Source organism: Chlamydotis macqueenii, chromosome 5 (assembly GCF_036417535.1).
Source record: "Chlamydotis macqueenii isolate bChlMac1 chromosome 5, bChlMac1.mat, whole genome shotgun sequence".
Taxonomy (NCBI): Eukaryota; Metazoa; Chordata; class Aves; order Otidiformes; family Otididae; genus Chlamydotis; species Chlamydotis macqueenii.
Window position 1 is genome coordinate 54888979 of NC_141560.1, and position 27412 is coordinate 54916390.

General features: G+C 40.9%; 1 protein-coding gene across 4 annotated transcripts in view; it reads right to left on the bottom strand.

Annotated features, from left to right (window-relative positions):
* Window positions 1-27412, bottom strand: part of KCNC1 (potassium voltage-gated channel subfamily C member 1) — a 125896-nt gene that overhangs the window by 27474 nt on the left and 71010 nt on the right. For all 4 annotated transcript variants that reach the window (XM_086748610.1, XM_086748612.1, XM_086748611.1 and 1 more), the window contains exon 2: window positions 8491-9424. In XM_086748610.1, the coding sequence (XP_086604736.1) occupies window positions 8491-9424 (934 nt within the window). The remainder of the gene's footprint in view (window positions 1-8490; window positions 9425-27412) is intronic.

Sequence of the window (27412 nt, forward strand, 5' to 3'; positions counted from 1 at the left end):
GGGTAGGAGCTCATTTTGTTGTTGTTAAATCAGGTGCTTAGTGTAAAAGGGATATAACTATATTAAATTAGAGAAAGAATTATGGAGAAGATATATTAAACCACAGACAAAGGATGACAAAATGATGAAATTATGGCTTGGAGAGTATGGAAAGAAGTACAGCATAGAGAAGAACAGCATAGAAAATAGGAGTTTAAACCTTTGAAAATGAGTAATGATGCATCAGCATGGGCATCGCTGGTTTTCAAAATGGCAGTGAAAAAATCCTAAATTGGTAGGTTTGGGAATTTTTTCTGCTGGAGAGTAATGAAAATTAATTTTTCCCATGCAGACTATCTGAAAAAAAGAAGGTAATTTAACTAAGTAGTTCTATTGTCATACCAAGTACTTACTCTTTGCATTAATACCTCGCATCAGGTTTTGTGTCACAACCTCAGTGAAGTTACCTATAGTCTGTGACATTCCTTGTTCTTTTGCATTAAAGAACTGTATTGTAATCTCCTCGGCTGCCCAACATGGAGCTCAGGTTGATGGGAATTGGAGAAAAACTTCACAGAATAAAATGTGACAGTCTGTAACATACACAAGTTGCAAGCAACGTACAGTAATAACAAGTAAATGTTAACAAACAGAGCGAAAGAAAGAGAAAGAGAAAAAGAGAGAAAATGTGAAGAACATGTAAAAGAATTAAGATTCCTATATAACAACTCCGTTTTAGTTAACCCAATATTCTAAGGCCATTAAAATAAAAATCTTTGTTATTCTAGGTATCTTTATTAAGGTTTCCTGATTTTTATGTTACTGCATATTTTGAAAGTTGCTATGAAGCTCTTCTTAATAGATATCACACTGACGGACTTTACACTGGCATGAGAGCAGAATTTAGTATGCTACATGAATACGCAGAATCCTTCCGACCCAACCTACCTCTTCAACATTTACTCACCACCGTGTTGACCTGGGTCCCTCCAGGAAGCCGTGTCCCCCAGAAAAGGCACTCCAGTGACGGTGGTGACTGTCTCTCCCAGTACTAATTGGCCAACATAGTAACGTCACTCCCAGAGAATATCACCTTTGAGAGGTACTACTTCTTGAAGTGAGGTGACAGTATGTTGGCTGCCTACCTATTGGTAACACTAGAGGAAATACAGGAGCTCTAGTTAAGTAGATCAGGTGCGTTTTGCTGTTATGGGTATTATTGGATATGTGCTTAATGTAGTGCTGAGAACTGGTGCTCCTGGAAGTGCTTCATTGCGAAGAGCTCTGGCAGATCTTTCTCTGACACTTCTGGGGTTTCACTTATCCCCATCCTGAACTTCTGAGAGTCTCACTATCACCATATTCTGTCCTTGACAGGTCAGACAGAAGTTGCAGGAAGACGCAGTCAGGTGAGTCATGCTACGATCTTGTATTACCGCCCTGACTGAGGAATACAGTATGATGATCTGTACAGTATGGAAGGTGTCTGAGACATGGAGCATGGATGAATACAAAGAACAATGACAGCAGGAATGGTAGATTGCTTGTTATTTCAGCTTTGTGCTTATAAACAGACAAGCAAGTAGCCAAAAAGGCTTGGAGAAAATTTCCAGCAAGTACAGAGTAAGAGGGATATACGCAAGTGGACTGGGCACAGAACTGGGACCTCACACCCTAGACCCTTTTGTCCCTCATCTTTTGTACTAATGGGTAAGTCATCCTGTCTAGCTAGTTCTGCTGCAGCAGAGACGTATTTCTTGCACAGAGGTGCCTTTTATTGTATCTGTCCTGCAAACAGCAGTCATACACAGTTCAGCAAAAGGCAGAGAGGCCAAGAGTACTTCTTTTGTATCCCAGTCACACATTCTGCACTGGATGCTATGGGAGCTGTAGTGGCAGGCACTTGCTTGAGAAAGAGTATTTGCCATATTTACATCTGCTTTGTGCTGGAGGATTGGCCCAGGTTGGCCTTGTCTGGCTGTGGTATCTGTATTTTCCCATCACTAGAAGTGCCTTGTGCTCATTAGGTTATTAACGCATGAAAAGTCCAAGATCTGTTATTTAACTCTGCAATTGTTTTTCAGCAATTGTTTTTCAGCAATTGTCCTGTCCCTGCACACACTCATTCTTTGCTGTGTCCAGGCCACAGCGGGGCTGTGTGGGGAGATTTTTTTTTTTTAATGTCTCACATAGTGCCAAAGAAAAGCGGGAAACCCAAAGCACTGTGCTTGAATGCATAGCTCCTCTTTTTTCTTTGTTTTCAAATGACTTGGTATAGAGGATGTTATTTTTTACCCAAATTCTAAAGTAAACAAGCACCGTAGTACAAGTGACACCCACCAATTGTATCTCTACAGGAAATGACAGATGAATAATAGTACAACAAAGTTTTACAATATATTAGTTATAAATTCTGCCTTGCGTGTGATCCACAGCTATGAGATTGCAGAAATGCCATGTGGAGCAGGGGTCAAGGAATAGATCCAAATTGCTTCCACCTCACTGTAGGTAGAAGCAATTAACTGAGGATCTTAAGTTAGAGCTGCAGTCATGCGAGATCAGTTATGGAGAAGCCACCTCCGGAGGGCAATTGAGATCATAAATGAGTTAATTACTCTCTGAGACTGCCTGACTCTTCTTCCAATTTAAGGGGGATGTCAGGCAAAGGTACCTTAAGTTAGATGAGAAGAACTGAGCGTTATTTCTTTTATTTTGAGCTGTTACATTTTCTACATTAGATCCAGAGGACTCCGTCTTCAGTGACATTACAATGCGATTGTCACCTTATTTGCTATTTTGGAGTGATGAACTTTGTATTTTTAAAGGTTAGGAAGGCTAAATATAGAGAGGAAAGGAAAACCATCTCCCTATTACCTTTTCCACGGCCTTTTTTAGTATTTTTGATGTCCAACACACTTGAACATCAAAGTTTTTTGAGCTGAAACAGACCTAAACTCTTTGTGGTTACATTGCTTTCTAGTGTCCATCTTACAGACAAGGTCGAAGGTTTTATGACACTAAAATTAGATGAGAGGGTTTTTTTTTAATTTTTAAAGGCATTTGATCAGAGAATTTGCTTCCCCATGGACTGAAGGACCACCACAGTGACTACATGCCTATGGCTTTAACAATGCTTTGCTATCCATAAAAGCCTCTGAAGTTCACAAACTACAGCAAAATGTTAGGCAGCGTAATGGACCTGTGACAAGAACTGCCAAGAGTCCCCAGCTCCCACTGAGCATTGGCATTGGAATTACAGTGCTCAGCACACTTCTGACGTTAGAACCGATGTGTTGCACAAGGAATACAGATTATTTAGGTTATGGTGACAGAAGGGATGAAAAATGAAGCTCTGAGAAAAGAGCAGCTCCTCCAGAAAGCATGAGTGATAAAACTGAAATGAGTAATTCCGCATTATTTCTTTAAAAGGAGATCAGCTCTCTCTCAGGAAATTGCATTGAAATAATATGTCACAGCTTGCTCCAGTTCATCTGGTTATGGAGTACACTGGGGTCACTATAACGATGTAGTTCCCTTCTGTCAGTGATAGACTTGGATTGCTTTAACTAGAGATAGTCGAGGAGTGGGTTATGGAAAATTGGGGTTTTAGCAGGTAAGTAAAACAACCACAGAAGCTTTTCTGAAGCTAAAGACTGTATTAGTAATGACAGACATTTTCCTTCTCCTCTTAGGCACTTGAACTCTAATGATATTTCTTCCATATTTTACAGCTATGCAATGAGTAATTTTGCCATCAGTACAGTGAAAAAGGCTGCACAATACATTCGTATGAAGATACGATATCCTCAGGGTATAGCTTATGTGAAACTGCATGCAGAGGGCATCAGAGAGGTGAGGAACTCTCATTTTAGCCATATTAAAATAAATGTAAACACTGCGTGCTGATGTTGTAAATATAAATAGGAAAACAATAAAAGGTTGGGGCAGATCTCTGAACAAAACCAAAATAACCCATCACCTGTGCTTATGTATTATGGATGCATTCTTAAGACCATTGCTCTATAGCACCATACAGTGTTGTAGACATCAAGTGAAGTTACAAATTCCATTCATATTCTAAATTTATTTTATAGTGTTGGGAAATGACACTCGCCACTTCATCCTATGGCAACTTTAAGATGTAACCATGCAGTGAACCTATCCTTCGGTAAGCACATAGCTCACAGAAGAGAGGGCCTGAAGACCTGAGTAACACTTTCAAAACAAAACTGAGAGCTTTCAGGATTTGTTTTGCATGTTTTGAGGTTTTCTTACAAACTTGTACCTTAAAGTATTTAACTATGTTTATTGAGATAAATTACTTCTACCTGCAGGACAGTATGTGGTTTGGGACAGAAGTCAGCTCAGTTGAAGTGGTTGAAACTGGCTTTTTCTGTTTTGCTTCTGTTTGAAGCAAATTTTGCTTTGCTTTTTTTTCTATTTCACTTCTGTTATGATACTGACCATTTGGAATACTCAGAAGCCTTTAGATAAAAGACACTGCAGCACAGCAGACTATGGTTATGATTGATGCTTATTTAATTATGTTCAACTAATGGCTTTGCCACAGACTTTTCAAGTGATCTTGCTCAATTAAATTAAGTCCTGTGTCAAATGAAAATACTGGAGATTACTTCCTTTTTCTCTTTGCTGTCTACTTAGCCTGTTGGGTATTCAGTTGTAATATAGTGGTTGTCACATATACGACAGCGGCAAAATGAAGCCCTGATCTTGAACGGGGCTTGTAAACAACACTGCAACATAACAAAGTTAATAGATCAACATTGTGAGGCTAGAACTCAGTGTGTATATTTTAAATGAGGGAACACCTGGTCTTCTATAGTCTGAGATATTCCTGGGGTCAAGGAGTTTTAGTCAAATTGGTCCTTTGCATCCAGCCCAGTTCCTCCAGGCACTGTATAAACAATATCTTCAGAATTTATGGTCATCAGAAACTGCCTTGAAAAAGATTTTTTTTTGTACAGAGGAAATATCTACTTTCTTAATGCTGCTGGTGAAGGCCTGCCTGCAGCAGTAGCTCTGCCACCCTCTACTTTGAAGTGCTTTTCCTCCCCTCCTGCCCCTTTCCCAGCCAGCCATTGATGGGATCTAATGGGATGGAGAGCAGGAAGGGCTGCTGCAGAAAGGGGAGGCATGGTAGAATCAAACTGACATTCTTTATATCAAATTAAAAATCAAGTGCTGTTATTTAAAGATACCCTCCTGCCAGGTGTAGATTAGCCCAGGATGGAGCTACTGAGAGTGGTGGGGACAATTTAAAATTTTATTCAAACCTACCAGAATTTAAATTCAAACCACCTTTGCTTTGCTGCAAATGACCATAGCATCATTGGCAGCAGCTGTTCAGCCTGTGGGCAAAGTTCTACTGTTTGCATGTCCGTGCCAGGAAAGTGCTCTTTAGCCTGAGAGGAGGCACGGGGATGTGGCTGTGCAGAGCTCTCCATAGAGCACCCTTGACCCTGTGTGTATGGACTGAGAACAGCCGTGAACTGCTGACTTGCTGCATGAGAAGGCTAAAAAGAGTTACATGTGCAACTGTTTTATACTCATCACTGTTTTGTGAAGTGTTTCATCATTCCACACACATAATAGATGGAATTAATAACTTCATGTGATGTCCTTTACACTTGAGTGGCTAAACAGGGGTTTTTTTTTAAGAATGTATTAGATATACATCGTATGACCGAATATCACTCTCACACTGAAGCTCTTCAGTTAAAAATTACCAGAAATATTTTGGACAACCCAGGCATTATTTTAGAAACGTTAGGTACCCATTCAGTGTTCCTAGTACAAAGTTAACTGGTTGTTTACAGTTAGGTGCTGTTAACCAATCCAAGTATTTTACAGTATGGGAAACATTCACTGCTTGCAAGTCTCTGTTTTCATATCATGTAGAGGTTATAGTTTCAGGAACAAGTCAGTGGCTATGAATGCTTCATATTACATAAGCGAACCTCAATATCCAACGCAATGCAGATCTTGTTTTAACAGTTCAGTTCTGATCTTACTTATTATTTTTTTACTTTTCTCTTGCCACATACAGATCTTTCCCTATTAGGAAGCTAAGAGATGCAAGCAATATTTTTTTTGCTGCTAGTGGTGCATAATAATTATCAGAAACAGAACTCCAGCAACAGTGTTACTGAGCCCACTTTGTTAGCTGAAGTACAAGTGTGCTTTGTTACTTCTTAAAATAAATATGCTTGTATACATATATAAAAATAGTCTCTCTTAATTATTGCAGAAGTAGATAAGTTGCTGTTACTATCAATACTTCATGGATATTGTGGTAACAGCTGATTTTAGAGCACTGATGGTGGCAAAACAGTTCCACATCGAACCAAAATTACACGTATTCTCAGGATACCAGTGTGGAATTGCACTGAACTCGTAGAGTTCTTAGTCCTCTAGTTCCCAGAGAGGACCAGGGTAGGTAATGGAACAAACTTTATAAATGAAGGGACTTCTGAGAAGAAAATCACTCTGTCGCTGACTGCTAAAGTATTCAAGAGTCTAACATCTCTTGCACATTACAATTGGGTAGTTGGCATATTGCTCACAGGAGTCACGCAATATTGTTTGTGCCCTCTTTCCCTCTTGATACATGATGCCACAAAGACATCTACTTATGAGGAAGTTTGCTGCTTGGACATGGGTTGTGATAAGCATTTGCAACCTGAGGGGAATGGATGATACAACCATATGCTTGTATGTCAAAGATACAATAGGAAAGAGACAGTCTATCAGTCACGTGAATTGTGATTGGCCTGTTGCAATGGAATAGCCTTTAACAAAAAAAAAATGAAAGCTATTTACCTTCTGAATGGATTTTACATAGGTGCACAAAAGGGAAAAGAAATAAGAAAAGAAGAGAGAAGAGAATAGAAAAGAAGAGAAAGGTTCCCACCAGCTCTTCCCCTCCAAAATTAGCATTGGCATTGGTGAAGTCACACACAAAGGAAAGTCTCATTTTCTTTGTGTCTCTCTCACAATGACATCAACATTCATGGCTATGAGATGACAAGAGAATACCTCACTCACAATGAGTAACAAATTAGAATTTTCTTCAAAGTAAAAAAATGATAACACAAGACCATCATAGGTATATGCTAGCTCTTTCAAAACATCTCTCTTTGACTAGATGTCAATTTAAATCCCTTGACTGGTGATCTCTTCTATCTAATACAACATGGGGGGCTATTCTGAACAGGCTTAAGAATGTCTACTATGCAACTTGGCTGGAATGTCTGCCAAAATTGAAGTTGGCTTTGTTTTCAACATGGTTATCTACTTTGAAATTACTCCATAGAATAATAGTGATATTCCATGGGTAGAGGTAGATTATGGGGTTTAAATAATCAAATTGGAGCCCCGTAACTTTATGTGCTATAGGAGGATTCTCATAAAACTGAGATATTCCCATAATTAACCACTAGCCATGGGATATTATAATATATTCCATGGTGACTAGTATTTTTTCCATTTCCCTCCCCCCTCCTAGTAGAATTAGTATGATTAATTTTGCTCTGGTTTCACCTATTGCTAACGTGAATCAGTACAATTAAAAATAAGAATGCCATTTTATGAGGCGATCAGTATTTAGGCCAAACTGGCCAGTAATGACCAGTCAGACCTTTTCCAGTTGGCCTTTGCTGCTAGAAGGTTGAAAGAGCTGTAACTCACCAACTCATACTTGCAAAAGGAGCATGTTTTACAAAATGTGGTTCAAAACTCTTCATAGTCCTAAATGCTAAATTCTAGTGGAAAATTATAGAATAGATTGATTTGCATGCCATGGAATAAACATCCTTACATCTAGTCTTGTCTCAGAGTGAGTCATTTTGCATTAGTGTCAAGAATTTGAGCTGTTGTTCTACTTTGCAGTTAATCATCAGAAAGAGACGGGATTGTCTCATGAATATGCATGATGGTATAGTTGTCCCTTCAACTTACTAGGCACCTAGTTTCTGTAATGAGATGTACAATATCTGTCATTTAAAACAGCTGAAAGGTCCCAAATGGGAACAAATGAGAAAGCATCTGGCTGTTTCGAATTCCAGCCCTGTTTTGTCAGAAAACTCTGTAATTGCTGAGTACTTGGCTCCTACTCTGCTCTATGAAGCATTCAGCTCTCAGGAGCATCTGAAATGCATTACACAGTCCAGCAACATAGCTGTAGAACTCTCAAAATTCTTCCACTAGATGTAACAGCTCTTCAAAATATCTTGAGACTTGTATGCCCATAACCAGGACCAAAGTTTGGGCTCCTAGAGCATGCTCTCATCCTTAGTTTTGCTGATCAGCCTCCACTGTACCGTTTGTCCCTGCAACCTAGGCTTCACACATATTATTCACTGTGTGATGGTGGGACTAGAATGGATAAATGTGCTACCCATTGCTCTAAGAAAGCAGTCTGGCTGAATCTTAAATCACTACGCGGGATGGAGGTTAACGGTCAGATGGACATACCTCTAAGAGGTTTCCTACCTGCTCTGTTAATTTCTAAAATTTCTTCTTGGGCCAGTGGGCAAGTGTCGCTCTGAGTACTGTGGTGTGGAGAGTTTACGACAGATTTACAATAATTTGGGGATCCCAGCTGGGGTGGCCTCGGGATATGCTTCTTTTTTTTCTTTGGTAGCTTCTGCTTAGCCATAGCTAAGGAGTAATACATTCCGAAATTGTTCACAATGACAGGGACAGGCATGGCAATGGTCAGCACACCAGCGAGAGCACAGAGGGCCCCCACCAGCATGCCTGACCAAGTCTGAGGATACATGTCTCCGTAGCCCAGGGTCGTCATGGTGACAACAGCCCACCAAAAGCCGATGGGGATATTTTTAAAGTGTGTGTGTTCACTGGCACTAGGGTCATTTGGTTTAGCACCTATTCTCTCGGCATAATAGATCATCGTGGCAAAGATTAAGACGCCCAATGCCAAAAATATGATGAGCAGCAAGAATTCGTTTGTGCTGGCGCGGAGGGTGTGTCCCAAGACCCGCAACCCAACGAAGTGGCGGGTCAGCTTGAAAATTCGCAGGATTCGCACAAAACGGACTACACGGAGGAAGCCCAGGACATCCTTAGCAGCTTTGGAAGACAGGCCACTGAGTCCAACCTCTAGATAGAAAGGCAGTATGGCCACAAAGTCAATGATGTTCAAAGAGTTTTTGATAAATTCCACCTTGTTTGGGCAAAAAGTGACTCTCATCAAGAACTCAAATGTAAACCAGACCACACAGACACCTTCGATGTAGGTGAGAAAGGCTTCAGTCTCTGCTTCCCTGTAGTGCCGCACCTGCGTGTCATTCCCGATGAATTCAGTTTCTGTCTTGTTCACAATGGGGTTAAATCTCTCATGGGTCTCGAGGCAGAAGGTGGTGATGGAGACCAGAATGAAGAAGAGGGAGGCAAATGCCACATACTGTGGAAAGAAAGATATGAGAGAAGTGTTAAACAGTAGGTTAAGTACAGGGGCTTTGATTCTGAAACACCAGGGAGAGACAAGAGCTCTATTAAAACTGAAGATGACGCCAAGCCTTCTTCCTGTGGGCTTAAGTTGCCAAGTCTCACCTGCAAAGACAGCCTAACATTCAAACTGGGAAGGAGAGTGGTATGTAAATACATGCTAATATCCATTCGTATACAGGTAGCACTTTAGTGTGAGCGTAAATTTAAGGAAGCATTTAAATCTCAGAGCTTTCTGTGGGATTTAAGGTTAAGGACATACTGAAATTCTGCCTTCCTGGACTTGGTCTTCTGTTACTTCCTGGTCTTAAAAATAGAGCACACCTTCTAGGACAATTGTCACACAAGAGTCTTTTCTCAGCATTGTGTCAGTGGTATGGTGGCTGCCTCCTGCTCTCAGCTTAGTGACAATTGTGATATTTCAGATCTGAGTAAGGTGCTAGTAAATACTAGTGGCAGTCTCAGGTGGGCTCTACAGCCAGGAGCAGAGTCCTGTTTGACATTGTCAGACTTTGTTTCCAAATCCCAGGGACAGGTTGAGGAGTAAACATCATCTCTGTTCTTAGTTCTCTTCTCCAGATCTTTCAAGGGTGGGGTACAGGGAGGTTTAGTTTGTAGTTTAAAACCATTACCCCTTGTCCTATCACAACAGGCCCTTCTACGAAGTCTGTACCCATCTTTCTTATAAGCCCCCCCCCCCGCCCCCCCCCGCCACTTCCAGGCTGCTCTATTCCAGCCTGGAACAGTTTTTTACCGTAGAGTCGTAGAGCCCTGAGAATTCAAGCTGCAGAAGGAAATGCTGACACTTCATGAAGTCAGGTAACACTCACTGATAAGAAGCAGAGAGGGGAATAAAACCATTTTGCATTTTAAGGGGTCTGTAAAGAAGACCCCTTTCTTTATGCTGATTTAAAATGCAATTCTCTTCTTGGTGTATGTGAATATTGCTCCTGAGTGAGGTTTTCCTGCTTAGGACAACCTTCAGGCTGACCTTGCACAGCAAGTATCTTGAAAAGTGAAGCTTTGCTGTATTAAAGGGAAGAAATAACCAATTCTGACAGGACATTTAAGTTCTCTGCAGTGGTACACGCTAACAGTGTTATCAGTGGAGAACATCACACCCATGATCTCTCTTGCTGTCAGCCTTTGCATGTGCACACCTTGGCTTCAGAGGGGAACTGAGAACTTTTAGTTCCTGGTTCGGCAGAGCTGGAAGCACTTGCTAAGTTAACATGGAGCATTTGCTTTCTCCTGTCTGTATTTAATGACATCCAGAGCCCTCTTCCAGGGATGGGCATGTTCTTGAATGCTTTGCAACTCTGGAAGTGTGGATCTGCTTTCAAGATTTCATAAGATTGGTATTGACAGGAAGAATCCCAGTATTTCTCCTCCAATTTTTTTTTCTCTGTTGAATAACTATCTAATCCTAAAGCCTATTTTATATTTGGGAAGTAAAAATGCTCCTTAATAATTCCATGCTTTCAGTATTGAAAGGCCCTTGATTTTGTTTTAGAAGAAAGTCTGACTGAAAGGGGAAGACAATGGAGAGCAGCCTTTTACTAAAGGTCCCATTACAGCTCCCCAGTCCCTTGACTGATCCTAAGAAGCGCAGAAATGCCTGAGAAGCAGGCCTGACAAGTTGTTCCCTGGTACCCATCTCTGACAGATTTATCACCTGCAGCTGCTTGGGCCACAGACATTTAGCATCTTGCTGCAAATGAATGCGTAAGATGTCACTGGCATAGATTTTTGTTTGTGATGCCCAATTTATATTGCCCTCACCCTTTTTTTCTTCTGAATATTTTTCTTTTTTAATTATCTGATATAAGATCTAGCAAGCTGTAAGCAAAATCCAATAGCACCAAATTCAGCAAGTATCTTTTTCCAAGGTGAGCAGCATTCATTCATGCCAAAGGCGTTGAAAAAGCTCTCTCTGGCCCACCGTCAGAGGCCAACAAATCAGCCATCATGCCTAACATGATAGCTTGTCAAGTCCAGAGATGAGCAATGCTGGTGAAATCTAGTGAAGATTAGGGGACTTATATGGGACTTATATGTGTTCTAACATCTTTGAGACTAAGGCTGTCTCTTTTAATTTCACTAATAATGGCCTGAACACTAATCAAACCAATGGATTGCTCTTGTATTATTTAGCGATTCTTAATCTTCTTTCTCCTTACATTTTACAACATAATTTCTTTTCTTCCTAGGATCTGAATGAGCTGGAGGAAAGGAGTGAGGGTTTTATGAAGTGATGTCACATGCTGTTGAGTTACATAATGGCAGCTAAAATTTTCTACAATTAAAGAAAATACTAGGTAAAGTGTTTGAAGTGATCAAAACTCTTTTATCTGCTTTGACACATGTGAATGATTCCTATTTCACTAGAGATGCTGCTGCCATTGCTTTTTTCTGGCTTTAATTCCAACAAAGAAAAATCTCAGATTGTCCAAAACCACAGAAGCTATAAGAGAAGGCAGAGAGGAGATTTCAAAAGGAGATATTTTGATTAAAATGTAAGTTACATTAAAATGTCTTCATTCTGGAGAAAGAAGAAATTACACTCCTGCATGATTTCTGTTAATAGTTTATATATTTTAATAAGATTATCTTGAAGGAGTCTAAAAGACATCATGCTCATAAGTCGATAATTTAATAATCTAATTTATATCACCTCTGATTAATTCTATCTATCTGTCTCTCTCTCAAAGGCCTGCTTTTCCCTGCTTCTCCACTGCCCTATGTCTAACCTAGCCATTTTTGCCAGTGCAGTGTGAATATGAAGTGCCAATTAATTCAAACAGTAGTGTTTCACATCAGCTTTGCATAGCTGTAAAAGGAGCAAGGTAACAGAATTAGACCTAGCCTCTCATGAGTAATGACCCAATGTCTTCCTACTCAGCATGGTAAGAAAACAGAAGTCCAACAGCCTTAAAAACACAAATAAACCTTCTAATATGAGGATTAGGAGGCTAGGTTCACTCAGAAGGAAGGTCTGAGGATTGGACCAGACATTATTAAATACACAGGTGTGGCTGTTTACTTCCAGGAATCAGTTTTTAAAACAGCACTTTACCTTGCATTTCTGAGATAGTTCTGATCTTGGAGATAAGAAATCTTTTTTTATGCTTTGTTTTAAACAAATAAGCACAGTAACCCACTAGAATTCATTGATCCAGCACCTGGAATTGCCAGGCTTCAATGCAGATGGGCAGTGAAGACTGGTGATGAAAGCACCGGGGCAGAAATCAGAGGACTGCGGCTCTTTTCCAGCCTCCACCATTGACACATTCTTAGTCTTCAAGCATGAATGCCTACATCTTTTGCACCATCCTCTGTCATTTTTTTTTTTTTAATTTTATTGAGAGAGTAAACTCTTTGGGGCTTAGGACTGTCTGCCAATTTATGTCTACCCAGTGTTCAGCCCAATGTATTTCTGGAGTCGGGACCTGGAAAGGGAGACCTTGGCTGAGTCTTTGACAAGACCGATACCACTCTTGGACCACAGACAACAAGAAAAGGTGGTGGTGGCAGTGGAAGCAGCACAGCTTTTGCAAGTCAGGTTTCAGTAACTTCAGAGTTTGTTTTCTAGGAAATAGCGGTCTACACAGCACACCATTCATAATTCATTCCAGATCACACATTCAGAGTGAGTTACTAGAAGCTGTGTGCCACAGACGGGTGCTCTTCTCCTTTGATACTGCTCAGAATCATTTAACAATCCTGACTCAAGCTAGATGGAAGAAAAGAAACAGATCACAGTCGGAGAAGATTTGCCAGCTGCTCCCTTTGCAACTGTTAACAGAGGTATTTTAAAAGTGGTTCTTAATCCCTACCCTTTTGCAGGGAAATTCCGGAAATTCTACCCTTCCCTGAATCTCTGGATGAAAGGCAGAGGAAGATGGCATTTTGTTTGAACTACATCTGTTGAAGCACTAGTAAATTTCTACAGAAGTGGCACCCTCTCTTTCTACTAATGTACTCTGATGAGTTTTGATTTTCATGACAAAAATATTTAAATCACTACATCATAACCCTCCTGGTCCTTGAACCAACAAAGCACAGGAGCTAAGCAATTCTCATCTCAGTCTGTATGAGCAAGGCCTCTGAGCAGCATGAGTTTTGCTCCTTCTCTCATAGGCAAACCCAGGGCTTGCCAAGACTGAAATGAGAACTCTCTCACCATACGTCTCCAAAGCAGAAATGATGGAGCTGTTAGTGCTATGGGGCTTCCAGAAAAGTATGTTATGACTCTAGTGAGATCTAGTATGTTGGGGTTGGCAGTTTGGTTTGGGTTTTTTTTGGAGGGGAGGCGGAGGGGGCGTGAGGGGAATGGGGAGCAGGCAGGGAGAATAATAAAAAAAATCCCAAGTTGAGTAATTTTTCAGTAAGTCTATGACTGGTAAATGTTGTATGTCTTGCAGGAAAAAGGTAGGCGCAGAAGAGTTTCAGATCAGTGCTGGCAACCCATGAGCTGATTTTCTACAAAATATCATCAATACAAACATACCCAGAGCCCTTTGCTTTTTGCTAGACCTGTATAAAACCCCATGATTTCCATTCACAAGGCATCTCTTCAAATACTTTACCAACTTTCTTTTACAGTAGTTCATCTGCTTAAGGTTTGTCTCTGAAAGCTATTACACCTGCAAGAAGCTGCCGACATTTGCCTATCTGTGACTTAAATCACAAACCTTTGCCTAGTTTTTATTTTAATCTGAAAACCATACTTTAACCACTTTTCATTTAAAACTTAGTCCATGATCACCAAAATGTTTAACAGCAGAGATAAATCTTTTTGCTGCAGCTCAGTCAAAGTATGGGTTAAATGAAAGCTGCTTTAACATACGTAGTGTTATAACCACTTCATTGTCTGTCAAGACTGATTTTCCAGGCTCTCTTAGAGATACGGACCCTGATTCAACAAATGACTCATTTTGAATGTGCAAGTAACTCTGCTGGATTTTTGAAGGAAATACTGAATCTGTATGACTGATCAAATGACTAAATGTAGGCACATGATACTAGTAGCCAGATAATGCTGTGGAAGTCAGCAAAAGCTAGGACTCTGTCAGAAAGCAACCTCTGCAATATTTTGTTAAGAATCCTAATATAAGATGTTTCAAGATCCCTTGAGCAATGATTATGAAACTGAAATTATTTGCAAGGAGATAAATCCAGTTCTGCTTTTGTAGGTGTGATATAAGTGTACGAGGGCACAATCAGATATTACCACCAAGCTCTCCTCTGTGAAGGGAGAGATGACCTCCTTGGCAGTCTGTCTTCTTTCAGTGAGACAATAAGACAATTGATACAGAAGCTCACATCAGCGAACATATTGGTTCACTCATAAGATTATTTAAATTCATGTTTCTTAGCTAAGACAAATACAAGAAATAGGCTTGCAGACAGACGAATCTTACTCCAGAGTCAGATAAAAAGTCCACTAGCAGCTCATGGATGAAATGATTATGTAATGCCAAAAAAATATATGACAGCTTGCAAAAATATCTTGGAATGTTTAGTGGCACGCAGACATGAAACAGTGTGTTAAAAAAAATGTGCAGTCATCTGTGGAAAATATGCTTAAGTTATTCGGTGTTGACATTGCGATAAATAAATTAGAAGCAGATCTTTCAAATGTTAGTCCTAGCAGGCAGCCATGTGCTTTGACGAGATAGTTACTGGGATAAGCAAGACCGCATCAGAACTGGAGGTATGGTATGTACGTAGTATTTCTCTGTAGCCAAATGATCAGCCAGCTGGTCACCAGGCAAAGGTTGGAATGGTTCTTTGTAGGTCACAGGCAAGTTTTCCATTTCATCTAGGATAGATTGAATCTTGTGATTCAATAGGAAAGTTGTCACAGAAGAGATGTGAATTTATTTTGCAAGTTCCATGCTAGCTCCCTAGGCTGGCTGGTAGTGAGAACTATGTGGAGACAGTATAGTGGGAGTAAGAAATGTTTCATATTGCTCAGCAACAGCTCAGTGGGAAATTCTTATCTTAACATATATAGATTCCTGATCCAAAAGGGCCACAAGACTTCTGCAGCGAGGTATATGGGACACTGCAGAAGGAGCTGTAAGTGTTGAAAGTAAGTCTTCCATCTCTTCGAGGGACTGCGGAAACATACATTTGGTAGGGACCTCCAAATGTCATTCCCCTGTCCCAAAGCACAGTCTTTGATCCTGAAAGACAGCTATATTGACTGTTATTAATGACCTCCAATGGTGAATATTGTAGAAATTCTGCAGGAAATTTGTCCCAGTGCTTCACCATATTTTATCTGGTTTTTTTTTTTCTTTCTAATGCCTAACCTAATTCATATTTGCTATATTTTAAGCTTTTTCACTTTCGTCCTATCCATCACAGACAGCTAAGCATTTAGAAATTTGCAGATGTTTTCCTTCTTTTGTAAGCTAACAACCACTAAGCATTCAAATGTTCCATGAGTCCTAGACTCCTGTTTTCATATGCTTATGCTTTTGCTGCATAAATTCAATATCATTATTAATCTCATTTTCAGATGATGCCACACACTTTTATGCTGACAGTTCTGTCAAATGCTCTAGAATTAAAGAAACTGAGAAAGTCATGTAACATCTCATACACTGGAGCATAAACTAACAGATGACAAATGAAACCAGGGAGCTTTAATTGTCCGTTATTGCTAGGTTTTACAGTCTTTTTCTGTTAGGCAGTAGGTAACTTTTTTTTTTTGGACTCTGCACTCTTTCTGTTCTAAACTGAAAAGGAGAGTTTTGTAGCAATGACTGGTGGTAGTGTCACACGCTAGGATTTTTAGGATCTCACCTCACCACTTTTGTTCTGGATGCTATTTTATCTCCTGAGAAAATCACACTTCCTTCCTCTCTAACTTGCTGTCAGACCTTCCTCATGGGAAGAGAAAAGGCATTTCTTATGCAATTCCTTGACAAAAGGGAATTCCTGACTAGAACTAGGCAGAATCCAACTGGGAAAACCCAAAGACTTGCAAAATCAGCTTAGTCCTGAGGCTTCTTATGGTTTAGAAATAATTTTTATTTTTCTCCTTCCAAATGGAATTAAAAAATCACACATATGCTCATCATAGGTGTGTGTGTATCTCTGACCAAACCTTACATTTTTATTTTGGAAATGTGAAATTATGAAGATAATTAGTTAACAAGTTTTACTCTCTTGCATGCATACATGTGTGCGTGTGCACTCTCTCTGTCTTTCTTAAAGTTGCTAACTGAGGCATTCCTTTGACTTGAATTTAGCTGTAGGCTACATGAGTCCTGGAACTTTTTGTGGGTGGGCAAGACTGTTATTTTTTCCCCTTTTTGTTACAGCTTCTGCACTGTCACTTGCCCAATGCGGCTTAATTCATATGCTCATGCTTATAAGGAGTACAGCCTCTCTCAAACCTACTTTTAGAGTCATGCTAGAAGCCTTTCACAGAGCAGGAGAGATATTTCTATAGCCTTCAAGGCTTACCTTCAGTGGGGTTTGATTCACCAATCTCAGCTGCACACCAGCACCCCAGGAATGAAATTGTTACAAGTATGAAGCAGGCAGAGAGTGATCAGTGGTCTCTGGCTCCATTAGAAAGAGCATAACCTGCTTGCGTATTTTTTTTTTGCAAGAGGAAACTCTCTGATGTGTGGAAGTACTGAACGCAAAACAAGGAAACACCAGGAAACATCAAAATACACAGTGAGGCTTTGTCCTCAATACAGAAATCTCTAACCTAACATAAAAGGCTGACTTTTCTCCCTATGGTTTTTAAGCCAAGATATTTGGAAGAATCTTAAAGTTGGAAGGCACCTCCAAGATCATCAAGTCCAACAATCAACCCAACACCACCATGCCTGCTAAACCATGTCCTGGAGTGCCACATCTACACGTTCTTTGAACATCTCCAGGGATGGTGACTCCACCACTTCCTTGGGCAGCCTGTTTCAGTGCCTAATCATGTTTGTATAATAGATGAAGATAATAAAAAGATAATAATTCTTCTGCTTCAAGATAAATTAAAATAAGCAGCTGTCAAATCTCAAGTAGTTTAAAATGTGAGTAGGATGGCTACATAATCACTGTTGGACAGGGTGTGAAATCTACCTGCACATCTTCCACATGCACTCACCAATAGCTGGTAGGGTGTGTCAGTCATAGGATGCTGGCAGCTCCTACGTAGGACCATGGGGAAGATCCAGAAGGCATCAGCCCCCAGAGGTGAGCAGTTTGGGCCTGCAGTGCCTGCGATGGTGGGGTCCGTAATACAATTTATATCACAAAGCAATATTGTAGCAAAAGTTACTGTGATAGAATTCCTCTTTGGAGACACAGACCAACCTTTTTTTTTGTATTTGACCATGGGTTTTTGAAACCTCAGTTTCTGACCACTCCATGAGAGATATTCCAAAGAGATTTAAATTCTGTGAGCAGTTGAGTTTTGAGCTGAGTACCACAGAACTGAGTCACTCAAAATAACTCATCACTCTGGAAAACCGGAAGCTGAGGGATCCCTTTGGTGCCACAGAATGTTGAGCTCAGGATTTCCTGTTTTCACTGCAGTTCATGTGGATGGAAGTCACAGATTATGTAGTCCCTGAAAAGCCAGGCTTTTTATCAAGGTGGCTGAAAATGAGGCATTTCAATGACTGCTTCATTTTAGACAATTTTGCATTATTCAGTGAAAACATTTCTCTCTCTAAACTAGAGAGACATGGGTTTGATGGACGGACCACTTAGTGGATAAGGAGTTGGCTGGATGGCCGTACTCAGAGAGTGGTGGTTAACGGCTCAATGTCCATGTGGAGACTGGTCACGAGTGGCGTCCCCCAGGGGTCCATGTTGAGCCCGGCCCAGTTCAACATCTTTGTTGGCGACATGGACAGTGGGATACAGTGCACCCTCAGCAAGTTCACCAATGACACCAAGTTGTGTGGTGCCGTCGACACGCTGTAAGGGAGGGATGCCATCCAGAGGGACCTTGACAGGCTGGAGAGGTGGGCCCGTGACAACGTCATGAAGTTCAACCAGGCCAAGTGCAAGGTCCTGCACCTGGGTCATGGCAATCCCAGGCACAAATACAGGCTGGGCGGGGAATGGATTGAGAGCAGCCCTGAGGAGAAGGACTTGGGAGTGCTGGTGGATGAGAAGCTTAACATGAGCCGGCAATGTGCCCTTGTGGCCCAGAAGGCCAACCACATCCTGGGCTGCATCAAGAGAAGCGTGGCCAGCAGGTCAAGGGAGGTGATTCTCCCCCTCTACTCTGCCCTGGTGAGACCCCACCTGGAGTACTGTGTCCAGTTCTGGAGCCCCCAACACAAGAAGGACATGGACCAGTTGGAGAAGGTCCAGAGGAGGGCCAAGGGCTGGAGCACCTCTCTTATGAGGACAGGCTGAGAGTTGGGGCTGTTCAGCCTGGAGAAGAGAAGGCTCCGGGGAGACCTGATAGTGGTCTTCCAGTACCTGAAGGGGGCCTACAAGAAAGATGGGGAGAGGCTGTTCAGTAGGGCCTGTTGCAATAAAACAAGGAGTAATGGTTTTAAAATAGTGGGGGGTAGATTTAGATTGGAAATTAGGAAAAAAATTTTTATGATGCGAGTTATAGAACACTGGAACAGGTTGCCCAGAGAGGTGGTGGAAGCCCCATCCCTGGAAACATTCAAGGCCAGGCTGGATGAGGCTCTGAGCAACCTGATTCAGTCAGGGATGTCCCTGCTCCTTGCAGGGGGGTTGGACTAGATGACCTTTGAAGGTCCCTTCCAACCCTAACCATTCTATGATTCTATGATTCTATGATTTTTTCATTAACTTTTGCTTTCCAGATTAAGCCTACCAGTGTGTTGTAGACGTTTTTCTTCCCATACCATTTGCTTAGCTTAAGCCGTAGCTACCAGTTTGTGCTTTTGAAGCATTATGGCCACAGTTCTTCCCTTACCATTGTGCAGTGTGTAGCAGAAAAGCTCTGCTAAGCTCTTAGATGGCCTATATACGTTACAAAATATTGAGACCTTTTGTGTCTTTGCTCTGCAAAACCTAAATATCACATATCTAAATGATTTGGTCCCATCAATTTAGTCAGGTGTTATAAAACACTAAGAAACTCCAACAACTATTAAAGCAAATGCGAAAATATTTTGGAAAGTGAAGAACTTTTTCATTACCCAGTTAGGCAGAGTCTGTTGCACAGCTTAATTTGTGCAAGCATAATACACAGGGTGGGAGCATCCCCACTCATGCAAAATCTCCACTGGCAACAGTCTTTGCCAGTACTAGGTTTTGACTGGCTATGAGCCATTTTAGATATCAAAATTAGTGACAAAATAACTTACAAAAATGTGTTGATAGCTTTTTGGAGGCAACTTCCAAAATAGCCTTTGTCATATAGTCTCTCTTGGCTCAGCCCAACAAGATTGAGGATACTGGACTCAGTGAGTGATGACTGTTTTTTTCAAGAGCAAGTTCTCAGTAAGGTGTTATGTTCCTCACAACATAGGATCTCTTCCCCTAGGAATGGTAATGCATACATTCATGGTAATGTCTCCAAATACAGAATTCTTCCCCAGTGCAAGTCTCACAAGCAGCTGAAGGGTTTCAAAATTCACTTGCTGTGACAGAGTGGTTGCAAATTTCTACTCAATAATAAAATCCTAAGTATATATGAAGATGTATGTCACTGATGGTGGAATCAATCTTTTGTATCTACATATGTATAGAGTAAAATTAATATATAAATGTAATTACAGTACAGACACACATATATATTTCCGTGTGTATTACTTACGCTGTACTCTATTACAGTACTATATGGTATGTATGTTACATACAATGTCCTATCTAATGTTTATAATATAGGTACAATAATATACCATACTATTACATAATATATTAAAAACCTATAATATGCTAAATTATACATAGAAATATGTCAAATATAAATACATGTTTATATTTTAGGTATCTAATACCTGTCTCAAGGACTGTGGGGATGCCTGGCTGTAGCTTGCAGAAGTGGCAAAGAGGCCTGTTCTCCTCTCCTGTGCACAGCCTACTACCTGCCAGTGTAGCTGCTATTACTAGGGGTGGCCTTGGATTAAGAAGAACCCCCTGAATGGGAGGGACCTGCCACCCAGAGCAAGACAGAGGCTGCTTGTAGGGACAGGAGGCCTTACAGAAATGGCCTCAGTGTTATGGCATCTCTGCAGCCTCAAATCCCTCCTGTGACTCTTTCCACAGCACTGTATTTCCAGGGCTTTTCCTCTCATAAGCAAGGAGAGGAAGAGCTGTTCCTAGCCCTTGACTCCTGTCCTGTGTTGCCTTTCCTTCTGCTAGCCACAGACCCTCTCCTCTCTTACTCTCCACAGCAGCTGCCAGGGCTGCTCCTCCCAGGCAGAGGTGCATCATGCTGTGGAGACCATTCTCCGGAAGGAGGATTTACCAGGAGGACAGACTTGGGGCCAGCCAAGAGGATCACCTGCCTCACTCCCAGCGCTTGGGATGCAGTGTGGGTTGACAGGTATTTTGCCCTGTAGAGTAACCATGCCATGGACAAGAGGTTTGCTTCTACTCTCTGAATGCAGGTTGATCTCCTGTGCAGTGTTGCTGCACAAGAGCCCCTCAGATTTCTATTAAAAAAAACCTGAACACAAGCCCTCTGCAGCGCAAATTCTTGCTTCAGCTTTTACTATTAATAATTTCCCTTTGTGGAGTTCTGCTTCACTCATTCCCAGGTATAAGAGGAATATGTGCTATAGTCTCCTACCTACAGATCCCTTCTCTGCTGTGTTTCCACATTTACCACGTCACGGAATGAAGGGGTGGTGATATCTGGCATTTCATCACCCTCTTTTGTCAACATCTGTCCTATTGTCTTCTCTAAAAAGGGGAGCGTTTATCCCTATGTTTCTGTGGCTTGACTCTTAAATGTGCCAGCAGTAAACAACTGGAGCCCTGAGGTGGTCACTTTGTGCCACACTTTGCTTCCCCAATAATTATTTTTCTTTTTTTTTTTCTTATGTCTCATAGGAAATGGTTCTTTTTCTTCATGGTGAGTTTCCACTATTTGGTGGGCAAGTACATATATGATATTTAGAGAAAGATATTTTTTTTCTCACTAGTGAGCACCTTCGTCTGTTCTAAGTATCCTAGGGTGTCATCTTTGAATACTTCTATATCTTTGCCTTAAGAAATTATTGCTCCCATATGCGAAAAACAAGGAAAATGTCCTTTTGCTGTAGAGCTTGAGAACACTAGATTTCCTGTTTTCTAAGATGTTGTAGTAACTCTTTTAAACTTAGGCAGCACTTTACATTTCAAAGATGCCTTCCAAAGTTTCAGTTTGCCTACATAAAAAGAATCACTTTGGGCTTGGCACAGAAGCTCTAGTTAGTTCTTTGTTTTGTCCACGAAGGTACCTCTTGAAATACCATGGCAAATCATGTGCCTGTCCAGGACTTTCAGTGATTACAAGGCATACTGTGACCATAGAAAACCCCAGGAAGAGATAGGACAGCTACAACCCAAATTCATGAGGGCATCTGCTGTCCCATGAGAACCTATCATGGTAGGCAGCATAGGGCAGTTAGTGCATGTTCACACTCCCCTTGCTGCAGCACCGTCTTGATTTAAAGAAGAAAGTTGTATCATCCTTTCTTTCCCTGGTAAAATCTTTTCTCCTGCTGTGTATTTTCACTGTACCCGATCTAGCTACACTAGTGCATACGTACAGACATACAGAAGCTCCGTGCTTATATGCAGGAAAGTGACTAAAAAAATTGTCCTCATTGTTATGTTTTTAAGGCTAAATTGAAGAGTCACACGTAACAGCTGTGATACCAACCTGGCTATCAGTAGTGCGTAGTGACCACCCCTCCCATAAAACAATGTTAGCAGCTGTGAAGCTCTTGCAGAGACAGGATTTCCAGGGGTAGTGCTGCAGGGCTGAGGGCACAGCACTGTCATCTTGCTCACAGCAGTTCCAAAGGGCTCCCAACAGCCCTTTGCAGGTACCTACTGTGAGAGCCACCATGTCATCTGGTGCTGGGGAGCTGCACTAAGTACATCTCTTTGTTAACCCTTTTTAGTTGGGGCTGTAAAGGGCTCAGCACTAATGAGAGGAGGAGACCTTTAAACACCTCCTGTGAGGTATATTATATAAGCAACAAGCAAACACTTCTAAAAATAACCTCTTCTGCAGTCAAGGTTAAAGAAAGATGGAAAGATTAGGAAAGAAACACAAGGTAAGTCATAGCCTAAACCTAGAGGAAAATTGTTTTCTACATAAGATAAAACCTTCAGAGGCTTGCTAGCAATATTATGCAACTGTGTTTAGCTTGCATCCTGCAGTACACTCAACATCCTGTAGCATAACAGGACCCTCTCATCTTTTATTGTTTGCTGCATTCTGGCTGTGTCATCCATGGCACACATCCATGTGTCATCCATTTGCCTTTCTTGAGTTTATTGAAGCGCACATGCAGGTATGATGTGAACTGTGGTTGAACTTCGTTTCTGAATTCTATCCTCCAACATAAAGGAAATATTCTTAATTTTAAATAGATTTGTTTGAATATTATGCATCTACAGCTGCGCTACAAAGAATCTGAAATACTGCATAGCATTTGACAGTGGGAAGCTCTTTATGCATTGAAAGTGCTGTTGAAATGTTAATATAGGTATCGATCTCTGCAACATTTTGTAAGGCAGAACAAGTAGATACTACGTCTGTTCCATAGACAAGGTGGTTGTGAGTCTCAAAGGTTAGAGCCTGTATTTCTCAAGTATGTTGTTTTAACTTGGACTACACAGCTACCAGTACTGAGGTCTTAGATTGGGGCAAAATGAGGGGATATCATTCAAAATATGTGTCTTAATATCCAGACTTCTACAAGGATGGATAGGACTGTCAGATTCTGAGCGCTGAGCTGTTGTTAGGATACTATCAATGTCTGTTGGCCAAGATACTGTTGCCCAGAACTTGTGTTTGCCAAGTTCAAAGCCATCCAGTAGTGAAATTTCAGCTGAGTCTTCCAGCAATGCTCTTCCTTTTAGCTTTGCAGTGTGGTGAGTCCCAACACATAGCAAATGTGGTGGCGGGGGGTGTGGGTGTGTAGATGCTGGGGCAGTGCTGTGGATTTGTGTAGGCTCTCAGTTTTGTTCTCCTTTGTGCAACTCTGCTACATCAACACCTCTAGAAATGGCCAGTCTAGCTTAGAGAAGGGTAAGAACTTTTCCACTGCCCTTTCTAGTCACTTAAATATTTTATCATGAGCCTCTGAAGTCCTCAACACTAAGATCTCTTACCAGATATTTTAACAGGATCAGACTGCCAGTTTATGAAAATCTGGCCCTTAAGGAGATTTTGATTCGGAGACTCACTAACTGCGAACCACCAGAAATCACTAATCACTTTTGGAAATCTTCCCTAGCAAGTATTACCATGTTATAGGCAGAAAACTGTATTAAAAATTAAAGGAAAATGGGTAAAATGAACTGACATTGGATGTGCGTTGATTCCAAGAATGTAATTTCTCTCTGGAAACGTCTAGATGAGTTGTATTTTCTCTCCTGAATGTGAGACAGACTGCTGTCCTATGCCCTTTCTGCAGCATGCCCTTCTTTGCCTAAAGAAGAGCTTGGGCAAACGGTTACATACAAAAGTCTATTTAGAAATAAGGTCTTTAAAAACAAAGAGTGATCTGTAATGCTGACTTGTTTGAAAAAAAAAAAAAGCAATTCAGAGACTTGTAGGTAGTAAGTAAGGTGAATATAGTCAGCTACAGAAAACAAAGAGATAGGGGAGAGGCGGCTGAGGATGAGATCAAAGAAGAGAGGAGAAAGCTGGGACTTGCATTCAAGCTGGATATTGTCTTGGCTGGCAAGGATGGAAACTAGCATTCACCCCAGAAGGGTTATTTTCACCCACTCCATTTCTAATTCTCGAGTGATTTGTGGTAATTGTGTGCTACCACAGGCCTGCTTAGGGCAGGAACTGTGTGCAAGTGAATGTTGTAGGAGAGCACAAGAAACCTTCCCGGGCAGGAAAAGGTAAAGATTCTTTTAAAATGTAGAGCTAGTTGGATCATTAAAAGATGCCAAAACCAAAGTTTATTATTATTTTTTAAAAATTATTATTTCTCAATCAGAGCTTGAATTTTTTTTTTTTTTATTTAACCTGCAGTATAACCTCAATGAGGAGAAAGAGGCAACTTCCCATTCTGACCTCTTCCTTGAATGCCCTATGCTTCAGATCACGGTGCACGATTTTCCAGAAAGATGGAAAAGCCGTTTTCTCATTTTGATGCATTAGGCACAAGCAACTCCCCTAAACACATTACTTACAACTTAGCTATATAAATGCTCTTCTAACCCGAGGATAATTCAGAGGACGCTGATTGGAGTGTAGTAAATTGTTTCCTGCATAAAGTTGTCCTTTCCGGACTATATAAGACACCTGTCTTGGGTGCTGATGGGAGTCAGGGGAGGTGAAGGCACTCCCTGTTGCCACCTCCTTTGCCTCAGAAAGAAGAACCCAGGATTTCTGACACTTCCCCCCCACTCCCCCCCACCTTATTTCATTAATCAATGCAGGCCGTTGTCCTGTTGTGGGGAACCTTGATACACAGCGAAATTGCAACATGGCAGGAGTCCATTTCTGCACCATTTCTTCCAGTGAGCAGTACAGCTGTTTTTTGATGTGAAGTGTTGCACTGAGTATGTGATGATCAAGCTCTTCACGACACAGTCTCTCAGTGAGCTAAAGATGTGCAGCCGAAAAATCAGCTTATTCTTAACCCAGCCTTGTGGGCTGAGAAAATTTGCATTTTACAGACCTTTTGTCTTAATGCAAGTGTTGACATAGTACTAGGATTTTTTTTTTCCTTTTCAAAATAGTCGCAGAAGTTGGGGAATGAGGAATTGCCAACTGGATTTTAAAGCTGTAGCCATGGTAACTGAGGTACCTTCAGTTTCCAAGGTAACAAATGCAGCTGAGCTGCCTTGCTGTAAAGTCAGACAAATCTAATCATGATCTGTTGATTTTAAGATGCTTTATAAATTGTTGAGCTATTTTAGGCACTTAAATCCATAAATCAAAATGTCTGTTAAAACAACCAATACATTGTACTATTTATGAATTATTCACCCCATTCTTATTTCACCAACTGGATTTTTTTCCCCTATCAATGTATCTAGGCTTTTTCCACTCCTAGTTCTTCTTATTTATTGTTTAGAAAATGGTTCTTCTATCTGGAACAGATGATTCATATTATTTCTGGTTGTAAATCTTATTCATTGGAGAAACCCTAGCCCCCTCCCAGTACCCCACCTGCATCAGTCCTGCAGTCTCTAAATGGAGCTTTATGTACTTCTGCCCTGAAACCACAAAATATGTTTCGCTAAAAACTTGCTAACGAATTAAATCAATACAATTTGGAATGAGTTCCATCTCAAACAATCAATACAGGCCCAGTGATGTACAACAGGCAGGCAGGTAAATTGGTCTAAATAAATTTACAATTGATTTTACTTTTAAAACTAAATTAGGACATTTATAGTCCTACCAAATAAGATCAACTGCAACTTATGCAAAGAAGTGTATTCCTAGGTTTGTCTTTTCTAATACTAGTAGTGGACTTGTTACTATTTATAACTCAGTAACTTTTATTCCTGGGATAATATTCATAATTTCTTGGCCGAAAAGCATGGTTTGCCTGTCATTGAGCCAGGTCATGTTTATCCAGCATTTCCCCTTATTAGATTGTTTTGGTTAATAATTTGTGGTAGCCTCTGCTCGTTAACAAACACTTAAGGATTGCGTAATTCAGTGTAAGTTATGTGATAGGTTTACACATCTGTGTCTTGGTATGGAAGTGCAATGTAGGCCAGGACTTGCCTTCTGCCCATGCTTCTGGCGGCACTGCTGATTTGGGTGGGCGCACCAGTGCTACACGCCTTTGCTTTCCTGTCCTCCATCTGTAGTCCCCACTTTGCACACTTTGCTACTGGCTTTTATGCACAAGGAAAAGAAGACCCTTGTAGGAGAACATTTTTTGTCCAAGTGGAGCATTGTGCTGAGACTCTAAGCTGCTTGACTCTGGAAGGAGGAAGTACTGGGATGTGCAGTCCAACGTCATCAGAGCTGCATGTGCATGGAGACCTTGGATGTGGAAGGAGCACAGCCATGACACTGTGACCAAGTCTGTATGATCTGCTGTGTCTAATCTGCTAATTTGGCGATATTTCCCATGCACAGATGACCCATTCAGGGACATGCAGTGGGTGTATTGCTGAGAGGAGAGCAAAATATAGCTCTTCAAAAATATGCAGTACCTGCTGCATTCATTTCTTGTGTTTATAGCCATGTTGTTTCAATAGTTATGTGAAAGCTTACAGTCTGAAACCAAGTAAGATTTTGAGTTACTGAAAAGCTGAGTTGTAGGAAGTTCCCTCAGATGTGTTTATTTTGAGTAGCAGTGTCAGCAATGCTGTAAGACTGGCAAGGTTAAGAAGCTGCCTTTAAAAACCCATAGATATTTAGGCAGTTCTCATGAGATTTAACACAGCCATTGGATTTTGAAGGTGCTTGGCTTATTTTCCCTGAACAACATATGCTTGCTCATGAATGTGACGTTACAGTCCTCCCGGCGTTCTTGTGTAATGACCATTAGCATGAGTCATTCTCCGTGCTGCTTGCTCAGAAAATCCTATTAATTCTTGACATGCATACACAACTCCCATTAGTATTAAAGATGAGCAAATCAGTTAACAGGTGTTGCTTTAACCCTAGATTTTTGGCATATCAAATGAGACATCATACTTACAAATTTTGGAAGTGAGAAATGCTAAAAGGTGTATGTTGTACATCCTGCTGGAACTAGGAGGCCTTTTCTAGGGTTATTCAGAGGATTATAAGGGATGAACTTCTCTTCATTTAAGGGAAAATTCCAGA